The following is a 27,210-nucleotide window of genomic DNA, read 5'->3' on the forward strand; positions in this document are numbered from 1 at the left end:
ACCTGTAAGGAAATTCTTATTTACAATTTGACCATTTTAGTAATGACTTTGACTCCTAATGTTCTTCCAAGTGGTGGTGAATACAAGCCAACCACTTGTTTGGGCAGCTGGTTTTTAACATGATGTGCCTGCAGCAGGAGGCAAAGTTCAGCCTTAGTCTTGTAGAGGTTGAATTCTGCACACATGGTTTTTAGCAGTACAGGCAGTCCCCAGGTTACGTACAAGATGGGTATGTACTTAACTTGTATTTATATTTAACCCCTTAAGGACGGAGGGTTTTTCGGCTCATTTCTCGCTCTCCAACTTCAAAAATCCATAACTTTTTCATTTTTCCGTGTACAGACCTGTGTGAGGGCTTATTTTGTGCGTAACAAATTTTACTTTCCTGTAATGTTATTTATTTTAACATGCCGTGTACTGCGAAGTTGAAAAAAAATTCCAAATGTGGAAAAATTGAAAAAAAACCGCACGTGCGTCACGTTCTTGTGGGCTCAGTTTTTACGACTTTCACTCTTCGCTTCAAATAACACCTCTACTTTATTCTTTGGTTCGGTGCGATCGCGGTGATACCAAATTTATATAGGTTTTATTGTGTTTTAATACATTTTCAAAAATTAAACGAATGTGTACAAAAACGAAAAAAAAATTTTTGCCATCTTCTGGCGCTAATAACTTTTTCATACTTTGGCGCACGGAGATGTGTGAGGGGTCATTTTTTGCGAAATGAGGCGACGTTTTCATTGCTACCATTTTGAGGTCTGTGCGACATTTTGATCATTTTTTATTTTATTTTTTATGTTATGTAAAAAGGTGTAAAAGTCGCATTTCGGACATTTGGGCGCCATTTCCCGCCTCGAAGGTCACCGCCGCCTGTAACCGTTTTTATATTTTGATAGATCGGGCATTTTGGGACGTGGCGATACCTAATATGTTTGTGATTTTTACTGTTTATTATGTTTTATATCCGTTCTAGGGAAAGGGGGGTGATTTGAACTTTTAATATTTTTATTAATTTTTTTTATTTTTTAAACTTTTTTTTTTCTTTTTTTTTCACTATCTTTTAGCCCATCTAGGGTACATTAACCCTAGATGGTCAGATCGCTGCTACCATACTTCTGTATTGCAATATATGGCATTTTTGCAGCACATTCATTACAATGAGCCACTGGCTCATTGTAACGAATCTGCAGCTGCCAGATAGCCTCGTGTCAAAAGAAGACACGAGGCTACCATGGCAACCGATCGCCGCCCCCCGATGACGTTCGGGGGCGTGGCGATCGAAAAAAAGATGGCGGCGCCCGCGCATTATGCATTATGCAAAAACCCCCACCTCTGTATGAAGAGGACTCAGCCCGTGAGCCCTCTTCATACATCCCTTATACCTCTGCGCCGTAGAGCTACGGCGCAGAGCGTTAAGGGGTTAAGCTGGGACAGGTACAGTACAGAACAAAAGTTTGGACACACCTATTTTGTTCTGTATTTTGCAGGCTATAAAAATTGCACATTCACACTTTTTTTGCTGCCTTCAGTGTGAAACAACTGAAAACACACAGCCACCTTTTTGCTTTGATTACTGCTTTGCACACCCTTGGCATACTCTTGATGAGCTTCAAGAGGTAGTCACCTGAAATAGTCTTCCAGCAGTCTTGAAGGAGTTCCCAGACATGCTTAGCACTTGTTAACCCTTTTTCCCAAACAAGTCTCTCGTGCTTGTTGCCTGTCCTTGGCAGTGGTTTCCTAGCAGCCATTTTACCATGAAGGCTGCTGCACACAGTATCCTCTCAACAGGTGCATTTACAAACACAATGGAAACACCCAGGGCTCAACCTGATTGCAACTGGCTTCTATTGCAAGGCATTCGATCAGTAAGTGCACCCAGTATGTACACGTATGCCTTTCACTGGAAACGCAGATGCAATCCAGGGTATTTACATTGCATTTGTAAACACAATTCAAACTCTACATATGAATGCAACCTAAATGTCAATTGGCAGTCTATACATATTTTGCAAAACATGCTTGGATTATATTGATGACATGATTAAATTATTTTACAACTTTAAGGAAATTGATAAGAGGAGTTATCATTAGAAGGTGCTACTCTATTTTCACTCCACTCCTGGTTTAGACATCTGAAAATCTGAGGGTGCACTCCAATGCTCAGTTTTTCAGTTGCCGTTTTTGAAGCCAAAAGCAGGTGTGGACGATAATGAACATATCATTGAGAGGAGCTACTCATCCTCTTTTATTCCACTCCTGGTTTGGATATCAAAAACTGCATCTGAAAAACTGAACGTGTGGACGCACCCTAACGGAGGCAACTGCAAATCCCTGCAGGTAAATCACAGCTGAACGATGCAGGTGTTTTCTCTGCTGCCGTCTACAGAAGGTCCCAGTCCTAAGGGTCCTAACAGGAATTGGCCATCAGTGGATACAGGACAGAAAGCAGATTTATACAAACTGCTTAAAGGACATGTACCATCAGATATACTGATTGTAGACTCCTATAACTTACCCCATCTGTTGCTTCTTCTCCACTAACACGTTTTAACTACAGTTGAATTAAAAATACTTTTATCAAATATACAAATTTCCAGGAGGCGCTCTCTGGAATGCCACCAGGGTTTAGGGTCTTGATATTTTATTCAAGCCGGTCCTGTCTGTGTAACACACAGATTTCAAGTAAGTGATGTCACCGGCTAAAGGGGCTGCAGCAGGGACATACATTTAGCGGCCAGTAAGTGGAGGGAGCCAATAATCTTATACCATAATGGGGGCTGGACTTCAAAATTCAAAGCGGCTCCTTTGGGCAAAAGTTGAGGGTCTCTGCATCTGAATCATATTGTAAGTGATGAGGAATTTACTGCACAAGACCCTGAAAAAGCTCCTGCCATTTCCGTAACTACTTACCTTTCCGTCTTTCACACTGTGCTTCATATTGAGTGCGGTTATGAAATTAATGCAGAAATTCCTCTTTTTTGAACTGTAACTTTTTTATCCCATTAAATTCATGAAACTTCAGTTTAATATAGTTCTCACTTTATTTAAAAAAGTAAATACTTAGATGTGAATGTAGCGAAAAAGAGTAAGTGAACTAAACCTAAAATGATATATCAGTCAAAGGCACAGTTTCAGTTCAACATACTGTATTTAGGGGTTAATTCACAACATTCTCTGATCATTCCTAAGTTAATGAACAGCCAAAGGTGCCACAATAGAGCAGAATAGTGTTCTCCGTCTGACGCCCAATCATAGCCCTTAATCGTGAAGTGTTCAACAATGATCAAACATTTAGAAAATATAACATACAAAAATAAAACCCCGTGTCCCTAAGAATCTAAGCATTTGGATAAAGTAGAGTATATTTGGCAGTGTGGATTTAAAGTGTAACCAGCCATCCCGTATGATGATGTAGTCATTGTCACTAATGGTCCCACCAAGTATAAGGAGCAAGACATGAAGATCTCATGACCTTGTAATCCAAATACTGAAGGAGCGGTAGATGGATACACTTTAAAGATTGTGATCTGTGGTGCTACTAGAGAACGTCTCATAGACTGGCTGTGCAGTCATCTGTCTATATTATTTCTGTTATATAAAAGTCAAGTATAACTGAGGCTGCCAAATAAGACAACTTTAAAAACATCCATTACAATAGCACTTGTATTCATGTTTTGTCTGGTGCTAGAGAAGCTTTAGGTTACATAGAAGCACACTTAGGCGATGTCCGAGATGAATGTATTGTTACACAGCATTATAACAGGCCGCTGCTAAACATTATTCAAACACTGCTTAACATGTAGCACAAGAAAACGTGCTAAAAATGCACTCTAACATAGAGCACAGAATCTCGATAAATTGTGCGACTAGACGCAATTCCTCCATAGTGGAAAAGTGCAATAGTTTAAAATGACGTGGCTTTATACCAAATTGGGAAAATGTTCCGCCTTGGATCATACACTGATGGAATGAATCGCTTTGCTGGACCACAAGTGTCATGCCCGGTGCCACAAGGTTTAATGGTAAGAAGATGGTTCATCGCTCTCGTAAGGTTCACTTTCTGGTGCCTAGTATGTCAGAGTGTTAAAGACACAAAACACAGTCCTTGTACAAAACAGAAAGTAAGAAAAGACATTGGCACATCTGTTTTTGACACAGTGAGGAATATCTGACGCCATTTAGAAATAGGGTCCTCCGCTTTCTGAATGTCAGTCCACTTGTGAATCCAAAGAAAAAAGAAAATACAAAATAAAAAATGTACTTTTTTGAGGAGCAGCACGGTTTCATCTTGTCATCTATATTCAGTATGGAATATGGGGGGAGGGGGAGGAGGGTGGATGCATTGCCAGAGGTGCACCAATGTAACCATTGACATATGGTATAAGAAGTGCATCCATCAATTACAAACAATGGGAGGGAACTTCCCTTCAGCTTTCTGAATTTCCCAATGCCACCCGCATGCTATCGCTTCTACAAGGACCAGTATCCGGCCTCACCAAGATGGAGCCTCTTGGAATATCCGGCACATTGTGCACCAGCAGGGGGAGAATACAAAGGCCATTTGTGAAAAATTTCCTGCAACTAAATGCAATCTTTCTATGGGCTAAAATGTAATTCTGGCATTTCTATGACATATCCTGTGCTCTGGACCGAGGTCTAAATAATAAACCTTTACAAATGACAAGAACAGGGGTTCCTTTTAACTCCATCCACTGCTGAAGAGCACACAATAAATAAATGAAGTCAAAATGTAACCCTGGTCTTGAGATGAGGTTATAAGTGGTCAGACCCCATCGATAAGGGTAAAGAAGATAACATAAAATTGTCAGAATAACCCTTCTACATCCGCTCCATGGCCTCCGTGACCAGTTACTACCGCGCTGGGCTACTTTGTGTCGGTGAAGAGGGCACCCCAGTCATTTTGCAGGTCCAGTAGCAGTGGTGGCTATGTAAGCTCAGTCAATGTCCCAAAGGAAGACATTTTTCCCAAAGTGTATCCTGTGCTAGGAGCTTTGGACTAAGCGTCTATAATGGGGCATAACTTCATTTTCCGGGAGGTGAAGTGCAAACTCCAAGGCAACCAGGACAGGGAACTCAAATGCCATCAACTCTCGTCTGTTTACACGGAACTTTTCTTCCAGTTTCTATGGAGAAAATGAAAAGAGACACATATTATCAGTTGAACATTTCAGGATCAATATAGTTCCATTATATTATATATATATGAATATTCTCAAGGAAGTTCTCAAATTTTAATCCCCTAGTGATGTTAAAATGTAGTAAAGATCATTTTTAACCCCCTTACTTTGGAATTTTACACTGACTAGTGTACACTCACTAGTGATAGGAGATAAAACAGCAATAAAACTGAGTAAAGTCCAGGGGCGGACTGGCCATTAACCCCACCGGGAAAAATCCCGGTGGGCCGACCTGTCTGAGTGATCTGGGGCCGGTGGGTGCAGGAGAATGTGACATAGACAGTGCAGTGTAGGCTGACAATCAGCACACAGAGAGCAGCCTCACCTACACTACAGGCAGCCCGTGCACTGTACTGGGGTCAGCAGCAGAGAGTCGCATGGAAGCTGCTGCCCCTGTGATTAGCAGACAGCTGATTACAGCTACACGGAGCTCTGCTGAGGTCAGGCACAGGGCACTGCTCCGGCCCCTCCTCCCATAACCAGGAAGCAGGAGGCTGCTAGACGGGACGGAGAGGGCTGGGGAGGAACACAAGCCATGTGTATGGAGATCTCAGCCCTGCCAGGCAGCTGCTTCCCTGCACATTGATTCTCCACACAAAGAACTTCGTTCTCTCTCTCCATAAATAGTAAGTGCAGAAATGTGTAAAGTATCTTCTTACATTTTATTGACATATTTATGTTATATATATATGTAATGTCTGGGTATGTACTAGTAATTCTGCTGCCATTGTATGGAGAAAGCTCACAGGCTGAGCTCTCAATACAGAGCAGGTGTCAGCCCCTGTAATGTATAGCCCGCCAGCCCCTGTAGTATACAGCCCGCCAGCCCCTGTAATGTATAGCCCGCCAGCCCCTGTAGTATACAGCCCGCCAGCCCCTGTAGTATACAGCCCGCCAGCCCCTGTAGTATACAGCCCGCCAGCCCCTGTAGTATACAGCCCGCCAGCTCCTGTAGTATACAGCCCGCCAGCCCCTGTAGTATACAGCCCGCCAGCCCCTGTAGTATACAGCCCGCCAGCCCCTGTAGTATACAGCCCGCCAGCCCCTGTAGTATACAGCCCGCCAGCCCCTGTAATGTATAGCCCGCCAGCCCCTGTAGTATACAGCCCGCCAGCCCCTGTAATGTATAGCCCGCCAGCCCCTGTAGTATACAGCCCGCCAGCCCCTGTAGTATACAGCCCGCCAGCCCCTGTAGTATACAGCCCGCCAGCCCCTGTAGTATACAGCCCGCCAGCCCCTGTAGTATACAGCCCGCCAGCTCCTGTAGTATACAGCCCGCCAGCCCCTGTAGTATACAGCCCGCCAGCCCCTGTAGTATACAGCCCGCCAGCCCCTGTAGTATACAGCCCGCCAGCCCCTGTAGTATACAGCCCGCCAGCCCCTGTAGTATACAGCCCGCCAGCTCCTGTAGTATACAGCCCGCCAACCCCTGTAGTATACAGCCCGCCAGCCCCTGTAGTATACAGCCCGCCATTCCCAGTATTATACAGCCCGCCAGCCCCTGTAGTATACAGCCCGTCAGCCCCTGTAGTATACAGCCCGCCAGCACCTGTAGTATACAGCCCGCCAGCACCTGTAGTATACAGCCCGCCATTCCCAGTATTATACAGCCCGCCAGCCCCTGTAGTATACAGCCTGCCAGCCCCTGTAGTATACAGCCCGCCAGCCCCTGTAGTATATAGCCCGCCACCCCCTGTCCCCCAGTATATAGCCTGCAGCCCCTGCTCCCCCCAGTATATAGCCTGCAGCCCCTGCTCCCCCTAGTATATAGCCTGCAGCCCCTGCTCCCCCTAGTATATAGCCTGCAGCCCCTGCTCCCCCTAGTATATAGCCTGCAGCCCCTGCTCCCCCCAGTATATAGCCTGCAGCCCCTGCTCCCCCTAGTATATAGCCTGCAGCCCCTGCTCCCCCTAGTATATAGCCTGCAGCCCCTGCTCCCCCTAGTATATAGCCTGCAGCCCCTGCTCCCCCCAGTATATAGCCTGCAGCCCCTGCTCCCCCCAGTATATAGCCTGCAGCCCCTGCTCCCCCCAGTGTATAGCCTGCAGCCCCTGCTCCCCCCAGTGTATAGCCTGCAGCCCCTGCTCCCCCCAGTATATAGCCTGCAGCCCCTGCTCCCCCCAGTATATAGCCTGCAGCCCCTGCTCCCCCCAGTGTATAGCCTGCAGCCCCTGCTCCCCCCAGTGTATAGCCTGCAGCCCCTGCTCCCCCCAGTGTATAGCCTGCAGCCCCTGCTCCCCCAGTGTATAGCCTGCAGCCCCTGCTCCCCCCAGTGTATAGCCTGCAGCCCTGCCCACCCAGTATATAGCCTGCAGTCGCTGTCCCCAATATAATGCCTGTAGGAAAAAAAACAAAGTGTACCCACCTTCCGTGCACCCTACAAGCACCCCCCCCCCCCCCGTACGGCAGTTTACCTTCTAGCCATCGATGCTCCGCCAGGTCATTTTATATCCATCAATGGTCCAGCATCGGCTCCGTGTCCCCTGCAGTCTGTCGCAGGCACTATGATGTCAGCCGCTTCCTGCTGACCGCGCAGGGTCATGGCTCTGATGCCGGAGCATTGATGGATAGAAGAGGACCTGCCGGGGGGCATTGGAAAGTGAGTACACTTTTTGGTTTTTTTTCTAGACTTTAGTATAAGCCGAGTTAGGGTTTTTCAGCACATTTTTTGTACTGAAAAACTTGGCTTATACTCGAATATATACGGTATATACATGGAAAAATGTAAAAGTTATAGGGTTGAGTGTTGTGTATCTAAACAGGTTTGTGTACTGATCCTCTGCACACCACTGTAGATTAATATTTTCTATGGAAATGTCTTGTATAGGGGGCGGTATTATAGTAGTTATATTCCTGTACACAGGGGGCAGTATTATAGTAGTTATATTCTTGTACATAGGGGGCAGTATTATAGTAGTTATATTCTTGTACATAGGGGGCAGTATTATAGTAGTTATATTCTTGTACATAGGGGGCAGTATTATAGTAGTTATATTCTTGTACATAGGGGGCAGTATTATAGTAGTTATATTCCTGTACATAGGGGGCAGTATTATAGTAGTTATATTCTTGTACATAGGGGGCAGTATTATAGTAGTTATATTCTTGTACATAGGGGGCAGTATTATAGTAGTTATATCCCTGTACATAGGGGACAGTATTATAGTAGTTATATTCTTGTACATAGGGGGCAGTATTATAGTAGTTATATTCTTGTACATAGAGGGCAGTATTATAGTAGTTATATTCCTGTACATAGGGGGCAGTATTATAGTAGTTATATTCTTGTACATAGGGGGTAGTATTATAGTAGTTATATTCTTGTACATAGGGGGCAGTATTATAGTAGTTATATTCTTGTACATAGGGGGCAGTATTATAGTAGTTATATTCCTGTACATAGGGGGCAGTATTATAGCAGTTATATTCCTGTACATAGGGGGCAGTATTATAGTAGTTATATTCCTGTACATAGGGGGCAGTATTATAGTAGTTATATTCTTGTACATAGAGGGCAGTATTATAGTAGTTATATTCCTGTACATAGGGGGCAGTATTATAGCAGTTATATTCCTGTACATAGGGGGCAGTATTATAGTAGTTATATTCCTGTACATAGGGGGCAGTATTATAGTAGTTATATTCCTGTACATAGGGGGCAGTATTATAGTAGTTATATTCCTGTACATAGGGGGCAGTATTATAGTAGTTATATTCCTGTACATAGGGGGCAGTATTATAGTAGTTATATTCTTGTACATAGGGGGCAGTATTATAGTAGTTATATTCTTGTACATAGGGGGCAGTATTATAGTAGTTATATTCCTGTACATAGGAGGCAGTATTATAGTAGTTATATTCCTGTACATAGGAGGCAATATTATAGTAGTTATATTCTTGTACACAGGGGGCAGTATTATAGGAGTTATATTCCTGTACATAGGGGGCAGTATTATAGTAGTTATATTCCTGTACATAGGGGGCAGTATTATAGGAGTTATATTCCTGTACATAGGGGGCAGTATTATAGTAGTTATATTCCTGTACATAGGGGGCAGTATTATAGTAGTTATATTCCTGTACATAGGGGGCAGTATTATAGTAGTTATATTCCTGTACATAGGGGGCAGTATTATAGTAGTTATATTCCTGTACATAGGGGGCAGTATTATAGTAGTTATATTCCTGTACATAGGGGGCAGTATTATAGTAGTTATATTCCTGTACATAGGGGGCAGTATTATAGTAGTTATATTCTTGTACATAGGGGGCAGTATTATAGTAGTTATATTCCTGTACATAGGGGGCAGTATTATAGTAGTTATATTCCTGTACATAGGGGGCAGTATTATAGTAGTTATATTCCTGTACATAGGGGGCAGTATTATAGTAGTTATATTCCTGTACATAGGGGGCAGTATTATAGTAGTTATATTCCTGTACATAGGGGGCAGTATTATAGTAGTTATATTCCTGTACATAGGGGGCAGTATTATAGTAGTTATATTCCTGTACATAGGGGGCAGTATTATAGTAGTTATATTCCTGTACATAGGGGGCAGTATTATAGTAGTTATATTCCTGTACATAGGGGGCAGTATTATAGTAGTTATATTCTTGTACATAGGGGGCAGTATTATAGTAGTTATATTCCTGTACATAGGGGGCAGTATTATAGTAGTTATATTCTTGTACATAGGGGGCAGTATTATAGTAGTTATATTCCTGTACATAGGAGGCAGTATTATAGTAGTTATATTCCTGTACACAGGAGGCAATATTATAGTAGTTATATTCTTGTACACAGGGGGCAGTATTATAGGAGTTATATTCTTGTACATAGGAGGCAGTATTATAGTAGTTATATTCCTGTACATAGGAGGCAGTATTATAGTAGTTATATTCTTGTACATAGGGGGCAGTATTATAGTAGTTATATTCCTGTACATAGGGGGCAGTATTATAGTAGTTATATTCCTGTACATAGGGGGCAGTATTATAGTAGTTATATTCCTGTACATAGGGGGCAGTATTATAGTAGTTATATTCCTGTACATAGGGGGCAGTATTATAGTAGTTATATTCCTGTACATAGGGGGCAGTATTATAGTAGTTATATTCCTGTACATAGGGGGCAGTATTATAGTAGTTATATTCCTGTACATAGGGGGCAGTATTATAGTAGTTATATTCCTGTACATGGGGGGGCAGTATTATAGTAGTTATATTCCTGTACATAGGGTGCAGTATTATAGTAGTTATATTCCTGTACATAGGGGCCAGTATTATAGTAGTTATATTCTTGTACATAGGGGGCAGTATTGTAGTAGTTATAGTCTTGTACATAGGGGGCAGTATTATAGTAGTTATATTCTTGTACATAGTGGGCAGTATTATAGTAGTTATATTCTTGTACATAGGGGGCAGTATTATAGTAGTTATATTCTTGTACATAGGGGGCAGTATTATAGTAGTTATATTCCTGTACATAGGGGGTAGTATTATAGTAGTTATATTCCTGTACATAGGGGCAGTATTATAGTAGTTATATTCTTGTACATAGTAGTGTAATACATTGTATTATAGTAGTTGCAAATTCCACCCACATCACATGACCCCGCCTACTTCATTTGACTCCACCCACAACATAGGGCCGCTCTTAGAATTTTTTCCAGGGCCTCTTTAATTTCCCAGTCCGCCCCTGGTAAAGTCTGTATGTTTGTACAGTAAGTCTCTGCATACTGCTGCTTGCCAACAGGAAGTGTCTGTGTCTGAGCTGGTCTTGTAATTCAGGGGGGAGGGACAGGAGGCAGAGAGCACTGCAGTGTGCAGACAAGAGAAGATATTCATGAGAAGAATCTGACCAAAGTCATATGGTATCCAGGGACAACCAAAATTGTAAACACCAAGACTAATAGAGACAGGTTGGAATTATATCTGTGCTATTCTGTATTTTTGTGAATAATAGTGAATTAGAGAATGTGTTATTTTGTTATCCTAAATTTATTTAAGAATTTTGTCTTTGTGGGAATATCCCTTAAACACCACTTCCCATAACAGACATTTCAACTACTGCCCTGGAAGTTTGGGGCTCATAAATTAGATGGGTCAAAAAAATAAAATAAAAGCAAACTCATGCCTTTTATGTAGTAGATTCTCTGTGTCTGCTATATGAGGACAACCTCCAAAAACAAATGGCTACAGTGTACAGTCATGTAATGATCATTTAGCTCCTAAACTTACATGAACCATTTGTTTAACTACTTACATCAATGAGGTGTTTGACTTCATGTTTTCGGAGGTCACTCCCAATTTTGGCAGCTAAAAGAATACAGGCTCCAGCACAGAGTTTTCTGTTCTGTTTGTTCAGCTTTCCCTTCAATGCAAGCTTCTCAAAATATACAAATGCCATGGCCACTGTGGGTTCTTCATAGCCACAATCATCCTGGGCTAACTTCCGAATATCTCGTTTAAGGCTGGGTAGGGAGAAATAAAGAGTCAGTCTGACAAGTGCAAGTGTAAATGTTCCCTCTAAAATTTTCCCAATGATTACCTTGTAGTGAATGATTACCTTATTATAGTCTATGGAAGCTGCCCCGAATCTGCTGTATTCAAACTTTCAAACACACCCAGCTCTGCTACATACCATTGGGCAGTATGCAAAGACTTCAGTGCAGACTGCAGCATGTTTGCAATTGGATGACCTGAAGCACGTGATCAACAAAGTATCTTGCATCAGGTCATTAGGCTTCTTGAAAGTCATGCTTGATGTTAAAGGAAATTTACCATTTGTTTGCATACATTGTGAAACAAAATAATTGAGTGGTTTGCTCCCTGAATTGAGTGGTTTTGCTCACAAAAAAATTATAAAATTCAGGACCTAGGGAAAGCTGGGTGCAGCTTGGTTTCTGCACATAAACACATTACTTCCATGTACACAGGAGCTGCCTGAATTGTTCAGACAGAACTAATCTGAGCTGGATGACTCATACACAGCAGCTGGGGGATGGTGCAACGATTGATTACTTCTGCCTGTCAACACAGTGATGGCATGTTACCGGCTTATGCTGGGCAGGACAAGGCTGAAGCAGTGCATAATTAGGGTGAGGAGAGCCCCTGGGATCATTATCATAATTTTATAATTCTTTTTTCAGCAAAACCACTCAGTTCAGGGATATGTCTCTGCATCAATGTAGCTACAGCATTCTCAAGGTATGTTTGCTTCATAATACATAAAAGAAAATGGTACATTTCCTTTAAAGGGGCTGCCTTACAAGGTTTCTAAAAGAAGCAAAGCTTTCTTTATCCCATCCTGGAAAATGTATTTGATCTTTTCCAGAAGACCACCTCTCTGAGAGGACCCACTCTCTAAAAGACTGTTTTTATTTTACTCAATCCCTGTTTTTTATTGTTATTGTTTTTTTTGTTGCTTATTATAGTCTATGGAAGCTGCCCCGAATCTGCTGTATTCAAACTTTCAAACACACCCAGCACTGCTACATACCATTGGGCAGTATGCAAAGACTTCAGTCCAGACTGCAGCATGTTTGCAATTGGATGACCTGAAGCACGTGATCAGTCACATGCCTGTGACATCAATCAAGGTCCTGAAGTTTTTTTTTACATGCTGCCAACAAAACAAGGACTGATATTCTCCCGCACCCAGCAGCTACAGCTCCTCTCCTAGTGCCGCTGCCGACAAAATCCACCTACCCTCCTCTCATCTCAAGGGTCCTGATACGGATTCCTATGGCAACCAATGCAATCAAAGGCAGGGAGAGCAGCCAGGAGGACAAAGTTAAACCCCTCCTAGCAGGCAAACGGCTACAGATAGCTAATAGAGTAAATTAGGGAATTGCTTATTTCAGCTTAGTGTAGAGTTAGGAAAAAGTTTTTATGCTTTTAAATTTTGATACTATCCAATTTAATAAAAATAGTAGGATAAAAAAATAGAATCCATGTGGTAAAAGTTCTAGTATAGGGTAAAAGAAAACAGGACCATAAATAGTGGTAAACATTTTGTACCAAATAACGAAGATGAGTTTTAGGAAGCTGAAGATGTTCTTTACCATATCTGTTTGGGGGATCTTTAAGGAAATATATCTCCTGAATCTGGCTCAAAAATTGTGATAACATATTTCTATTTCATGGTAGGGAGGATACAGAAATAACTTGGAAGCCATGTGCCCAAATCCTAGCGTACAACCAGGAATTGAGATTTTTTTCCCCCTTACAACACCTCCATGCCAAGTGGACATGAAGGGGGCCGAGCCCGGTTGATTGGCACAGGGCATTCCTGCGCACTAGCTATAGCCTGCGCCAATTCTGCCGTATGTTATAAAGCAATTGTGCACCATGCAGGACCATTTTTTTTACCCCATATCTGTCAAAGAGTGTTTTATGTGTCCTCATCTTTGTAGAGACATGGACATAACTGTATGACATGATGTGTACTTGCAGTCTGCTGTCCTGATCTCTCTCTTTGACAGTGTCTTCTAGTCTGCTCATCTACTTTTCCTGGTTGCATCTATCAGTTCAGGGGACCACAATCTGCGGAGTACGGCCACGTCTAGGCTGCTTTGTTGTTGCCAGGTGCTGGAAGAATATGTATCTGCTATGGCTCTAAGTATAGAAGCCATGTCATCTATTCAGGAGATTGTAGATGGCAGACTGCCTACTATGTACATGTTTCAATTGTAGTTTTTTCTCATTTTTAGGTTTGTGTAAAATGTATGGTTGTCTGTAACATCTGCTTATAATTTCTACAGCTGATGATATTTCAGCATACAAAAGCTACATATATAATGTCATCTACAGGGGGAGCTGGTAAAAAAAAACTTTTTCCCTGTTATCCAGAGGATTGAATTTTTTAAGTTACCTTCTTATTTTACTGAGAGTCAGCTTAATATGAGGAAACTTCTCCTTGAAAGTTTCATTCATATCTTTCTTGAGGTCAGATGGTTTCACGTATTCTATAACAGTGGTCTGTAAAGGAAAGCACGAATTAGGGAACACGGGAATAGACACAAAATGAGTATGCTCTATTTTATTATTTTTTTGCCAGCAAAGATGAAATAAACCAGTATATCTTTTCTCAAATTTCCAAAAGTGTGTATTAACCATACAGCATATACACTCACCGGTCACTTTATTAGGTACACCATGCTAGTAACGGGTTGGACCCCCTTTTGCCTTCAGAACTGCCTCAATTCTTCGTGGCATAGATTCAACAAGGTGCTGGAAGCATTCCTCAGAGATTTTGGTCCATATTGACATGATTGCATTGCACAGTTGCCGCAGATTTGTCGGCTGCACATCCATGATGCGAATCTCCCATTCCACCACATCCCAAAGATGCTCTATTGGATTGAGATCTGGTGACTGTGGAGGCCATTTGAGTACAGTGAACTCATTGTCATGTTCAAGAAACCAGTCTGAGATGATTCCAACTTTATGACATGGCGCATTATCCTGCTGAAAGTAGCCATCAGATGTTGGGTACATTGTGGTCATAAAGGGATGGACATGGTCAGCAACAATACTCAGGTAGGCTGTGGCGTTGCAACGATGCTCAATTGGTACCAAGAGTTCCAAGTAAATATTCCCCACACCATGACACCACCACCACCAGCCTGAACCGTTGATACAAGGCAGGATAGATCCATGCTTTCATGTTGTTGACGCCAAATTCTGACCCTACCATCCAAATGTCGCAGCAAAAATCGAGACTCATCAGACCAGGAAACGTTTTTCCAATCTTCTACTGTCCAATTTCGATGAGCTTGTGCAAATTGTAGCCTCAGTTTCCTGTTCTTAGCTGAAATGAGTGGCACCCGGTGTGGTCTTCTGCTGCTGTAGCCCATCTGCCTCAAAGTTGGACGTACTGTGCGTTCAGAGATGCTCTTCTGCCTACCTTGGTTGTAACGGGTGGCGATTTGAGTCACTGTTGCCTTTCTATCAGCTCGAACCAGTCTGCCCATTCTCCTCTGACCTCTGGCATCAACAAGGCATTTCCGCCCACAGAACTGCCACTCACCGGATGTTTTTTCTTTTTCGGACCATTCTCTGTAAACCCTAGAGATGGTTGTGCGTGAAAATCCCAGTACATCAGCAGGTACTGAAATACTCAGACCAGCCCTTCTGGCACCAACAACCATGCCACGTTCAAAGGCATCAAATCACCTTTCTTCCCCATACTGATGCTCGGTTTGAACTGCAGGAGATTGTCTTGACCATGACTACATGCCTAAATGCACTGAGTTGCTGCCATGTGATTGGCTGATTAGAAATTAAGTGTTAACGAGCAGTTGGACAGGTGTACCTAATAAAGTGGACGGTGAGTGTAGATCCCAATTGCACATACCCCATGCTGATAGAATGTGTATTGTCCTTCCACAAATTCCGTCATTTAAAGAAGATCAGAATTGCTAAATATTGATCTGAACATTCAGGTAGCAATGACCCTTGGTCATGATAAAGTTAAAATATAGATCAGGAGAATGAGGGACAAGGTGGTTTTGTACATAAATGGCCGTGCATTCAAAGTAAAGATGGCTCAAAGTCCATCAGAATTGGAGCAGAAAATACAGAGCGGCTTTAAAGTTGAAACATCCATTGGAAACCTTGACCATTTTATGTTCTATATTGCGAATGAAAAACAAGTCCTTTAACATGGTGTCATCAAATAGGGACACCAGGCCTCACAATGATCAGTAGGATTTGTATGGTGTTTGAAGCCAGGAAGCTCCATTTACCCTGCATTGGTCATGCTAAGCTACTGCAGGTCGGCTTCCACTGAGAATACCGGAAGCAGGACTCCTGTGACTTCCCACGTCCTGCAGATCAAGGGGGCCATTACTCATTACTGTATGAACAGCCCATCCATGAGCATCCCCTGGTCAGTGGGACAGTCATGCTTCATGTGACTGAGCAGGGAATATGTAGGAAACTTCTGGCAGATACCTATGCCTTACATCTGTCTTCTACAGAACCCAACATTAAGACCTTCATGGCTATATATTTCCTATTTTCACATGCCCCGTGCAGAAAAACATCATGACAGTGTCCAACTTCAAATGTCCAGATATCCTGAACCATGGCACCTAGAAACGCTTCACAGAACCAGAGATATCCACTCTTGTTTTTGATTTTAATATACAGCTTTCCATTTCAAAGAGTTCCGATTGTAACTTTAAGAGTGTGTTTCTAGGTGCCAGTGTTCAAGAAATATAGATATTCGAAATGTGCCCCCTCCAGCCTGACAGCTGAAGGCAGAATGTAGAAGAAGCTGCAGGAAAGACTTAGCTTACAGTTTGCAAAATTGCATAAATACATACACCCTCTGCATCTGAAGCTGAACCTGGGAAAATGTGATGGAATAATGTTGTACATATTTATAACATAGTTTGGTAAAAGTTACTACTTACTAGAAAAAATCTGAAAAATGACAAAAAAGCTTATTTTTTTTACATTTGTAGTCATTTATTGGCTCATTTTCTAAAGAAAAAAATATGTAATTAATAAAACTATCCTATCGAGATAAAGTCTCAGCGCATAGCAGAATGTCAAAAATTGACCTGGACATTCAGGTATGAACGCTCAGTCACGAAAGGGTTAATTATGCGCCAACAACCGTGTGACACTCATGTTGGTCGAGCTGCAGAAAAGACAGTTTTGCAAAAATTTCACAGCCACACGGGAACTTACCCTTTAAAAAAAAATTACTGCTACGTTTTGAAATGTTTGTGAAGGCGTCAAATAGATTTCTGGAAGGTTGAGGCTGATTAATAGTCACTGGATTAACCCCGGTAACATCAGACCGTAACCAACCCCTTCAGGTCAGGAAAGAAAGATTAAATTGCAATCCTTTGTTAGCGAGTATAACAGTAAATCATTTATTTCTATACTTTGGTGATCCGCACGATCCATTTGTTCCTATGTATACGTCCTACGGCTAGTCTTGGACACCAAGGTGGATTGGGGTGGTGTTTTCCATAGGAAATGTGAGGGAATACAGGATCACCAATGAATCTTCGATCTCACTAACCTTTTCAGGTCAGGGATGGATCTTTGTGACTGCATGAACTGCCTATTGCTGTAGGAGTAGAGCACTGACTTTTTAAATAGTTTTTTGTGGACGTTAACATTTGTGGGAGGATGCTGTGTTAGTGGCTCCTCTATTCATATCCTTACCTTCTGGTGATCTACATTGTAAAAAAGTAACCAAAACCGATTAAAAATGTACAAAACATGGTAGAATGAAGTGACGCAGAATCACTCACCATATATGAAGGGAATATTAAAACCCGTTTATGCTTGCCACATGGCCACTGAGGGTCATCCAGGAGGTTTGGATCATACTCTGTGAAGTCTCCTATTTCGCTACCTGTGCAAACAAAAATATAAAGACACAACAGTTAAAGGCAAATTATTTAATAGGCTAAATTGTATGGTGAAAGCCATAAAAGAAGAATCAGCCTAAATAAACTTATATGGAGGGAGGGGGGTTCACTGAAGCTCCATCAGTTTCCTGTTGTTACAATGTCTCCATAAAAAGTTGCAAGTTTGTTGTGAGCCAAACCACGCCACTTGTTACTTTGGGCAACCTACTCACGAATCATGTGACTCCAGATGTGGTGGACAGAGTCCTAAGTGCAGCTTATCTGCACATTCGCTCTACTCCTCCAGTAGTGCCGAAAAACTTTGGAACTGGTTACAACTTTTTAGTTAGAAAGTTGCAAATCAACTCCAGACATTAACTCTTCATGTGTCACAATGAAACCACGTTTACCAATTTGTCTAGGTTGCTACAGTAAAACGGATGTGCAAAATACAACAAAAGACCCAAAAGACAAAAGAAACTGGAGTTAGATGCCCGCGTATAGATAAATCTGCCAAATGCCTAAATGACATAGTGGTGAGGACGTATCACACCCTGCACGCCACAAATATGGTGGCCAAAAGACACAACATTCATTTTTCAAGAGTTGCTTGAGGTCATTTTTATTCTAAATGTGGGGACTTTTTCATTGTAATGCTGCTCAGTTCACTTTCGAAGAGTTGGGAAGAAATGGCTGTGGTTAGTCCGGTGAACTCAAGCTGGCAGAATCCAGGATTATCCAATGTCACGGAAGGCAAAATTCCCACTTGCATTAAGACACATTGCCCTTATCATATGTTTTACTGGTTTGTGGATTGAAGCAATGGTGATTTACTGTTAATTCCTTCAGAAGCAGCAAAGTAAACCAACTTTATTGACTGAACATGACACAAGGATTAGATGATGTTGTATTAGTAGGGTCATCCTCCATAACACTGTTGAATTAGTATTTTACTTACACAGTGCCTATGATATATCCAGCTAAAAAGTAAATGTTATAAGGCAAGTAAAGTGCAGAAACTGATAGCTCAAGTGTAATTCCAGCAGAGTAAGGTATGTCTCATATGTGATCAGATCACCTGTATCAATGCTCCCTTGGATACTGTTGGCTCTTCCGAGGGTCAGGTTGCGACTTGCATTCCGAAACTGAGAAAAGGAGCAAGTGGAGTCTATTGTGTTTCTACGGGCTCCAAAGGCATTGGTTGGATACAAAAACTGTGTATATGATACAGTCTGGAGAGAAGAAACCATTGTTACTTTCCAACAAATATTTAAAGACAATGTAAATGTTCTTGCCCTACTGTATAGGAAGAAACAGGAGTAGATTCATTTTTAGTTATTGTAGTGGTTCATACAGTGATAAAACTGGACTAAGTGACGGAGGACACTGATAGGTGCGGCTATAGATGTATACAATAGTTGTTATAAGCGCTAGTGTTATATATTGTGTATACTTTGACAATAATGGCCAAAGTGAAACGTATTTTAGTTTCTATTTAGTTAATGGAAACCTACTGACATTATTCAATTCTACCAAGAGAACACTTAGCATCTTACATGCCACAGTTCACATATAGGTTTGTGTGTGATGCCCAGTAGTACACATTACTATTGAAAATTTAATATTCTAAATTTTCTCCTACTTACATGTTGCTAGGCCAGCCAGCTGGCACAGTGGCAGTGGGGTTAGTACTACTGCCCCTGAGCCAGCATCTAGGCTGACTGCTAGTCCTAGTCACCACGCCAGTCCCACGTGCCACTGCTTTCCTGAGAGTTCGCTCTCCTCCTCTGGCCGACGGATCCGTGAGGAAGTAAACCTAACACTGATTAGCTAGGACTTGGCTGGCAACCAGTTCAGCCAACCAGTGTTAGGTATTAAGGGGGAATCGGGTATCACAGCGGAGCTCCAACAAAGCATGCATGCAGAATCCAATTGAGTACGGCGGGGTGGGGACTCACTATCACAGCTTCGAGGCAGGCACACGTGTGGCACAGTGACACCGCTACTTTCATCACTCCTAACATTGCTGGGGAGGGCCCCTTTATAAGTAAAGTGATGGGGCCCCAGGGCGCGTTCCCGGGGTCCCTCCCTATAATAGAACCTTGTTGTTTAGTTCATTTTTAATAGCCTAGAAATACAGATGGGGACAACTACGACTACTACGAGAACTCCAAAGAAGAAGCAGTAGATGTAATGGCTCTGAGAAAATCCACGGTGACCTTGTATGCTGTGTTATAAAATTCCATGATTTTGGTTAAGCATTAGGAATTTACCATTTCATAATAACATAACTCAGTGTATTGTCTTGCTAGACACAGAGTGCATTTACCAAATTACTAAGATTAGAAGATTAGAAAGGTAAATAGGATTCAATCGACTCAGAACCTCAAACTACTGAAAATGAGTGGAAAAGGAGAATTTTCTATAGTTAACAGAATTTTCTGCCAGAGAAACTAAAGATTGCTTTCTAATAAATTTGCATAATTGTGATCTTGAAAATTCCACATGCGGAAAGTGCAAGTTTAATCGGACCCAACTCACTTGTGGGTAACGGGCTTGAATACATAGTAATGAGCTTTTCTACCATCCCAATGCATGTCTGGTCATGTTCCTCCAGACAGGTCTTAAACTATAGAGATTAGATCAAGGTCAGCTGCAGACACATATGTTGGCCCAACTCCATGGACTGAACACAGCACCGGTACTGCAAGAAATGTAAGACATGTCTACACTGCAATTCAGCTGAAAGACTGAACTCACTGCATCACATTTCTAGGAGATGTAGACTCCTATCTTTTACAATGTGTTCAGACTGTGAGACTGGACCAACATACAGGTCTGTTTCCACAGGACAGGTTCGTCTGCCCCTTTCGTAGTGGATTTCGCTACATAATCAGAAATTGTAACTCATAAAGAGCAGGGAATGCAAAAATGATGAGAATGAGTGAATACAAGATGGGAAAGAAACATTGAAACTATTCCAAACCAACCTGGAACCTGTGTGCAAATGATGTTTCTTAATCTTACAAGCAATGCTTACATTCTCACCTTCCCATCAGCTCCAAGCTCTACTCCTTCAAGGCCAAGAATCATTTCCCTTGTATTCATTCCACCGGAGGAATGTCGCTGCCTTGTGCCTTCCAGTTTTAAGTCCCTAGGTTGATAACAACAGTGTGAGAACACATGGCTTACATTTATATCATATACAACCCAATATATGACAGTGGCTATGACAGAGGGAAAGACGACGAGCTTCGTGATTTATAGGATTATACAATCTAGAGCAGGACTCCTAGGAGAGAAGGTAAGAGTCCGGCTACCCCGGGAGAATGATTGACATCCTGTACATCCTGCCCTGATACAGGTAGAGATGTAATTCAATGTGTGTGACTGGAGTATTCCAAAAATCCTTCTGAGGCCGTTACTTTTTACTCAGAAATCTGGCTTTAAATAAACCTATATCCAAGAACCCAGCTTCTCATAAGATGCTCTAACACAGAGCAGCAGAAATCACCTGACAGGTTCCTATCATCTTAATGAATCTAATAGAAGGAAATAAAAGCTTACAAAGAAATATTAAGTTACGTAACATAATGACAATATATGAAATTGATCTTCTTTACAATGATTCTAGTTGTGTGCAAACACAATAGAGTAAGATAAATCCTTTAAACTACTACCTAAACTAGTGCTGATACATTTCTGCAGAGCTTTCCATATACAGGCGGTCCCCTACTTAAGGACACCCGACTTACAGACAACCCATAGTTACAGACGGACCCCTCTGCCCACTGTGACCTCTGGTGAAGCTCTCTGGATGCTTTAAAATAGTCCCAGATTGCAATAATCAGCTTAAAATTGTCTACAATGAAGCTTTATTGATAATTTTTGGTTCTATTACAGCAAAAAAATTTGAAACTCCAATTGTCACTGGGGCAAAAAAAAAAAATTGTCGGGAACTACAATGATAAAATATACAGTTTCGACTTACATACAAATTCAACTTAAGAACAAACCCACAGTCCCTATCTTGTATGTAACCCGGGGACTGCCTGTATATATCCATATAGAGACAAAGTAAGACATTACAAAGTTAGAACATGGTTATATGGAACAATAGCAAGAGCTTACAGTCTATTTTTGTTGCCCAGGCATCAGCATACTCTCTCTCTCTATAATATATGTGTGTATATATATATGTGTGTATATATATATATGTGTATATATATATATGTGTATATATATATGTGTATATATATGTATATATATATGTGTGTGTGTATATATATATATATGTGTATATATATATATATATGTGTATATATATATGTGTGTGTATATATATATATATATGTGTGTGTATATATATATATATGTGTGTATATATATATATATATATGTGTGTATATATATATATATGTGTGTATATATATATGTGTGTATATATATATATATGTGTGTATATATATATATATATGTGTGTATATATATATATATATGTATATATATATATATATATGTGTGTGTATATATATATATATATATATATATATATATATATATATGTGTATATATATATATATATATATATATATATGTGTATATATATATATATATATATATATATATATGTGTATATATATATATATATGTGTATATATATATATATATATATATATATATATATATATGTATATATATATATATATATGTGTATATATATATATATATATATATATATATATATATATGTGTATATATATATATATATATATATATATATATGTATATATATATATATATATATGTATATATGTGTATATATATATATATATGTGTATGTATATATGTGTATATATATATATGTGTGTGTGTATATATATATATATATGTGTATATATATACACATATATATACACACACACACACACACATATATACACACATATATTTATTTTTTTTATTTTTTTTTTGACACAATTTCCACAGTGACACCTTAAAACCAGCATGTTTTAGAGCTAAATAGCGTTTTTTTGTTGTTTCTTAACCATCTCTATCCAAAAGTCATAACTTTTTTTTATTACCATAGCCATTTGAAGGTTTATTTTTGGGGGTTGAGTGGGATTTTTAGGGGATCAAAACATTTTTGGGAAGAATTTAAAACGAAGTCTTTAGTTCCCCTTAGACTCCGAATTATGAAAAAAAAAATTATGATATGCATAGAAAAGCAGTTATAATACTCCGTCTCAGCCCTTTCCTAGGCTGGCTACTGCAGGCCGCCAATGTGAATAAGGGTCTATGAACAAATTTAGTGGGGGGGTTATAATGGCTGCCAGTTTTCAAGCGTGCACACCATGAAAAAGTTGCAATAAAAGGCACACACAGTCAAGAATTGTGAGTTTTTATCCCGCCATGTAACCATTACACCAGGTGACTAGTTAGGGGATGTGGAGGTTTGGAGGGGCTGGGGAGTGGTCCCAGGACACCCCGGTCAGTAGCATTTGCTATAGCTGGTGCAGGCTAAATCGAAAGTCTAAGACAGGCAGGACCTGGGATAGAATTAATCCAGGCTCACAATCTACCAAAATGGAGAAGCTGGTGGCGGGGACCAGATGCCCCCAGTCGTAATAAATCCCCTCCTCTCAGTGTGTACACTGATTTTCCGAAGCAAGTGTCTAATGTGTCCAAAACTAAGGATGAATAAAGCCCAAATTAAGAGTATTTCAATGAAAAGGACAAATAATAATCGATAAACCTGGCCACTTTGAGCGGATTCCTCGGAAAGCGTTCTATTATTAAATGATATTCCACTGATACCATGAAAAGGAAAACAGACTTTAGTTAAGTGATCCCGGTATGTGTCAGTGAAGTATGAATGAGATAGATCATGTGATGATAACCACAATCCGGGCACATAAATGTATGTTGATTCCTATGAATTAATCTTGCTGTGAGGGAGTCGCTGTGTTACCAGCACTACCTTTGAAGGAAGAAAGCAATGTTTAAATAATTGTGACCTTGAATAAATTGCATCAGATCCCATTACTTTCCTGTTCAGGAATGTGCGTCTGCTGAATTCTATACCATTGCGCTAAAACACAAGACAAATATTAGTTTTCCCATTTTCAGGCCGCCCAGGAAAGTGTAAAACACACAGCAGGATGGCGGCCAGGCACTCACTGGTAAAGTTACAACATCAGGCTATGAATTATTTAGCTGGCAGATTAAATATTTAGCAAAGCGAACAAAACAAATGATTTAGTCATCACCAGCTAAAAGATCACAACCGAAAAACATGAGACTGAAGAAACATTTGGGTTTAAAACAGATTATATATCCTATATTATAAAACGCTTTTATTTTCTAGATTTTTCATGACCATGCTGATGGAGCAGGTGAATTGGCGCAATGGTGTGAGATCAGGGCACAGAGAACAGGAGCGGGATGGGCTGTTACAATGAGAAGAACATGTTTCTCCTCCCCCTGCTCTATCCCTCCTCCCTGATCTACTCATTGTAACAACCTGTGAAGCTGCAGCACTGAGGGGTCATTGGCATCATTATAACACTTTTAGTAGGAAGGCAGCCGTGGATAACAAATATAAGAAGATAACCACAATCACGGTGTCTGGATCTAAGAGTAAGTGTCCCTGGTTTATCATGATGGATTTTGATGGTAGATTTCCTTTAACCATATTTGTTAGGTTAGGGATATAGGTACTAGACAGTTGCCAATAACATCCTTTCAACCAAATAATAAACTCGTAGCTGTACAGAATTACACTTCACATTCTGGAAATCAGGGAGATTTTCTCCTGAGCATTAGTTTTCATGGTAACTGAGCGTTGTGGCTGTTTTGCTGCCCTCTGACAACCTGTGAGTCACAACCACAGTGTTTATAAGGAAAACTTGACGAGCTACTAAAAAACCCACATAAATGATCCAAAATATCATAATTAAAAGTTACTTCAGATAAAATTAGACCTAGACAAGTATTTCTCTGCTATCATTTGCCTTACATTAGATGCCCCTAGTGTTATAATGTCTTTTTTAAAATTTTTGTTAAACACTAAATGCGTGATAGTGAATGCATGATGGTATGAAAAATTAAAAAAAAATAAATATTACCCTAACATACACATAAAGAACGACATGTACAAACAGACTCAGAAGACTCTTGAAGGGCATCTACCACCAGGATGAAAGACTGTATGCAGATGAGCCTGAGGGGCTCCAGGCACCATAGGTGTTAATGGAGGGTGAAGCCCCTCAGGCTCATTTACAGTCTTTAAAAAAATCCTATATTTAATGGCGCCACAAATGTGCATGGGTTGTGTGCAGCAGCTGTAATACCACACGCAGCCTGTGTATGGTGCTGTTTGTGGAAGGAAATAGCCATGTTTCTCTTATAGTAGCACAAATGTCCTGTCCATGTAAATTATTTACAACATAAACCACAAGAACTCGCTGAATGGATTAGCAGTTCGCATAATTTCCTGTATGTTTTCTACTGCTGCTGCTTTTCCAGACACAAGTTCATGCGGCGCGTGTAAGAATGTCTGCTAGTACACACACAAAACTCTGCAAATGCTCGCTACATTCTCCGGTTAGGCTTGTAAAAAAGGGGCTGCTACCCAGCAGATGTTGGCTTGTCATACTGTGATAAATGGACGTTACACTTGTCTGCTTAGGACAGTGTTTCCTCACCAAAAACAGCTAACATTTTTCTGTGATCCATTGCATTAAAAAAAAAGAAGAAAAAACTATTTTAGCTACCTTTATCCAAGGGAGTCTAGCACCTCTGCCAAGCATTAGAGACTCAAGGCAGCATGTTGTAAAGAAATGCACTGTGATATTCAACATAGTGCACACTTCAGTCCATTCTGCAATTTCTGAGATATTTCCAATTTAATCCATATGCTAATGAGGCAGTTGGTGCACCCAGGACATTTCCTCAGCACCTAGAGCCCTGCTTTTCTTTAATCAGGTATAGGAGTGTGCTGGAAGGCACTGTATTGGGGTACAGTATGAGGGTGTCATACTTTATAGAGGGGGTGATGTAAGGGGGGACTATATGGAGTAGGGGGTCTGTACTTGAAAGAACTGTATGGGGCATTGTATCATTGTAGGAGGGCATTGAGTGAGTGGGCTTTACTGGGTTGGCACAGTATGAGGCAACATGGAGGGGGAGGAATACTTTATAGAGGGGGTGATGTATAGGGGCACTTTATTGAGGGGGGGTGTACTCTAAAGCTGTACAGCAGAGGCTTGCTTTATAGTAAGTCAGTAGGCAGTGCTGTAAATACATTTTTGTGGAAACTGTATAGCTTGGTGGCTGTAAATAAAGTCATGAAGGGGCAGTACTCTATAGCAGAGGTACTGTCTATTCATAAATGGGGGCACTGTATGAGACTTTATTAGGGAATGTGTTGTGCCCAGGGCTGTGGAGTCAAAGTTGTGGAGCCGGAGGCTATTTTGATGAAGTTGGATTAAAAAGTATCCACTTCAATGCCAAAAACATATAATAATTTATAGAAATTTCTTTTAAATGTCTGTTATCTTCCTGATCTAAGGATTTAGGCCAGTGAACAACATTTATTGGTCAAAGCGCCACACTGTCATACTACTCAATTTTAGGGGCAACATCAGTAGCCAGCACCCTAGAGGCACCAACAACCACAGTACCGCACAAAATGCCAACACAGAAATTATAAATGCCACAGTACAGCAATGAATACCACCCCAATTCAGAGTAGGCAATAATAGTACTGGAGACCAAATAGAAGGCTTAAAATCCTGGAGACCCCAAAGCAGAGAAATACTGGAGACCCCCAGAGCAGACAAATACTGGAGAACCCCATAACACATAATAATACAGGAGAACACATAGCAGACTAACAATACTAAAGACCCCCATAGCAGACTAACAATACTGGAGAACCCCAGAGCTAACAAATACTGATGCTGAAGACCCCCAAAGCAGACAATAATACTGGAAACCCCCAGAGCATGAAAGGAATAATACTGAAGAGCCCTAGTGCAGATAAATATTGGAGACCCCATAGCAGACAATAATATTGGAGACCCCCTGGAGCAGTGGCGTAACTAGGAGAAGCAGGGCCCCATAGCAGATTTTTGCATTGGGCCCCCCTTAAAAATATTCATACATACACACACGTTTATACAATCACTAACATTTACACATTTAAATACACAACATAACATTCTACACTCACTTTTATACACTCGTCCACACAAACATACGTATACACTCATATGCACACATTTATATACTCATATATACATTTATACACTAATACATACAGTATATACAAACTCCCTGTACATACATACAGTATATATGCATCAAAGTTGCATGCATACTGTTTATATACACACATACTGTGCATATATACAGTATATACACACACAAAATGCATATACATACAGCATATAATCACACATTCAGTATATGCAGCATATACACACACACACAGCATATACACACACACAGCATATATACACACACACACACCATATACACACACACACACCATATACACACACCCAGCATATACACACACACAGCATATACACACACACACACACACACCATATACACACACACACCAT

General features: G+C 40.8%; 1 protein-coding gene across 2 annotated transcripts in view; it reads right to left on the reverse strand.

The window, feature by feature from the left end:
• Positions 1 to 3,129: 3,129 nt before the first annotated feature.
• Positions 3,130 to 27,210, reverse strand: part of CABLES1 (Cdk5 and Abl enzyme substrate 1) — a 63,411-nt gene continuing 39,330 nt past the window's right edge. For both annotated transcript variants that reach the window (XM_072152076.1, XM_072152077.1), the window contains exons 5-10: positions 20,627 to 20,732; positions 18,657 to 18,810; positions 17,480 to 17,583; positions 14,077 to 14,183; positions 11,467 to 11,674; positions 3,130 to 5,144 (exon numbers count right to left, since the gene is read on the reverse strand). In XM_072152076.1, the coding sequence (XP_072008177.1) occupies positions 5,004 to 5,144; positions 11,467 to 11,674; positions 14,077 to 14,183; positions 17,480 to 17,583; positions 18,657 to 18,810; positions 20,627 to 20,732 (820 nt within the window). In that variant the 3' untranslated portion in view covers positions 3,130 to 5,003. The remainder of the gene's footprint in view (positions 5,145 to 11,466; positions 11,675 to 14,076; positions 14,184 to 17,479; positions 17,584 to 18,656; positions 18,811 to 20,626; positions 20,733 to 27,210) is intronic.

Source organism: Engystomops pustulosus, chromosome 5 (genome assembly GCF_040894005.1).
Source record: "Engystomops pustulosus chromosome 5, aEngPut4.maternal, whole genome shotgun sequence".
NCBI lineage: Eukaryota > Metazoa > Chordata > Amphibia > Anura > Leptodactylidae > Engystomops > Engystomops pustulosus.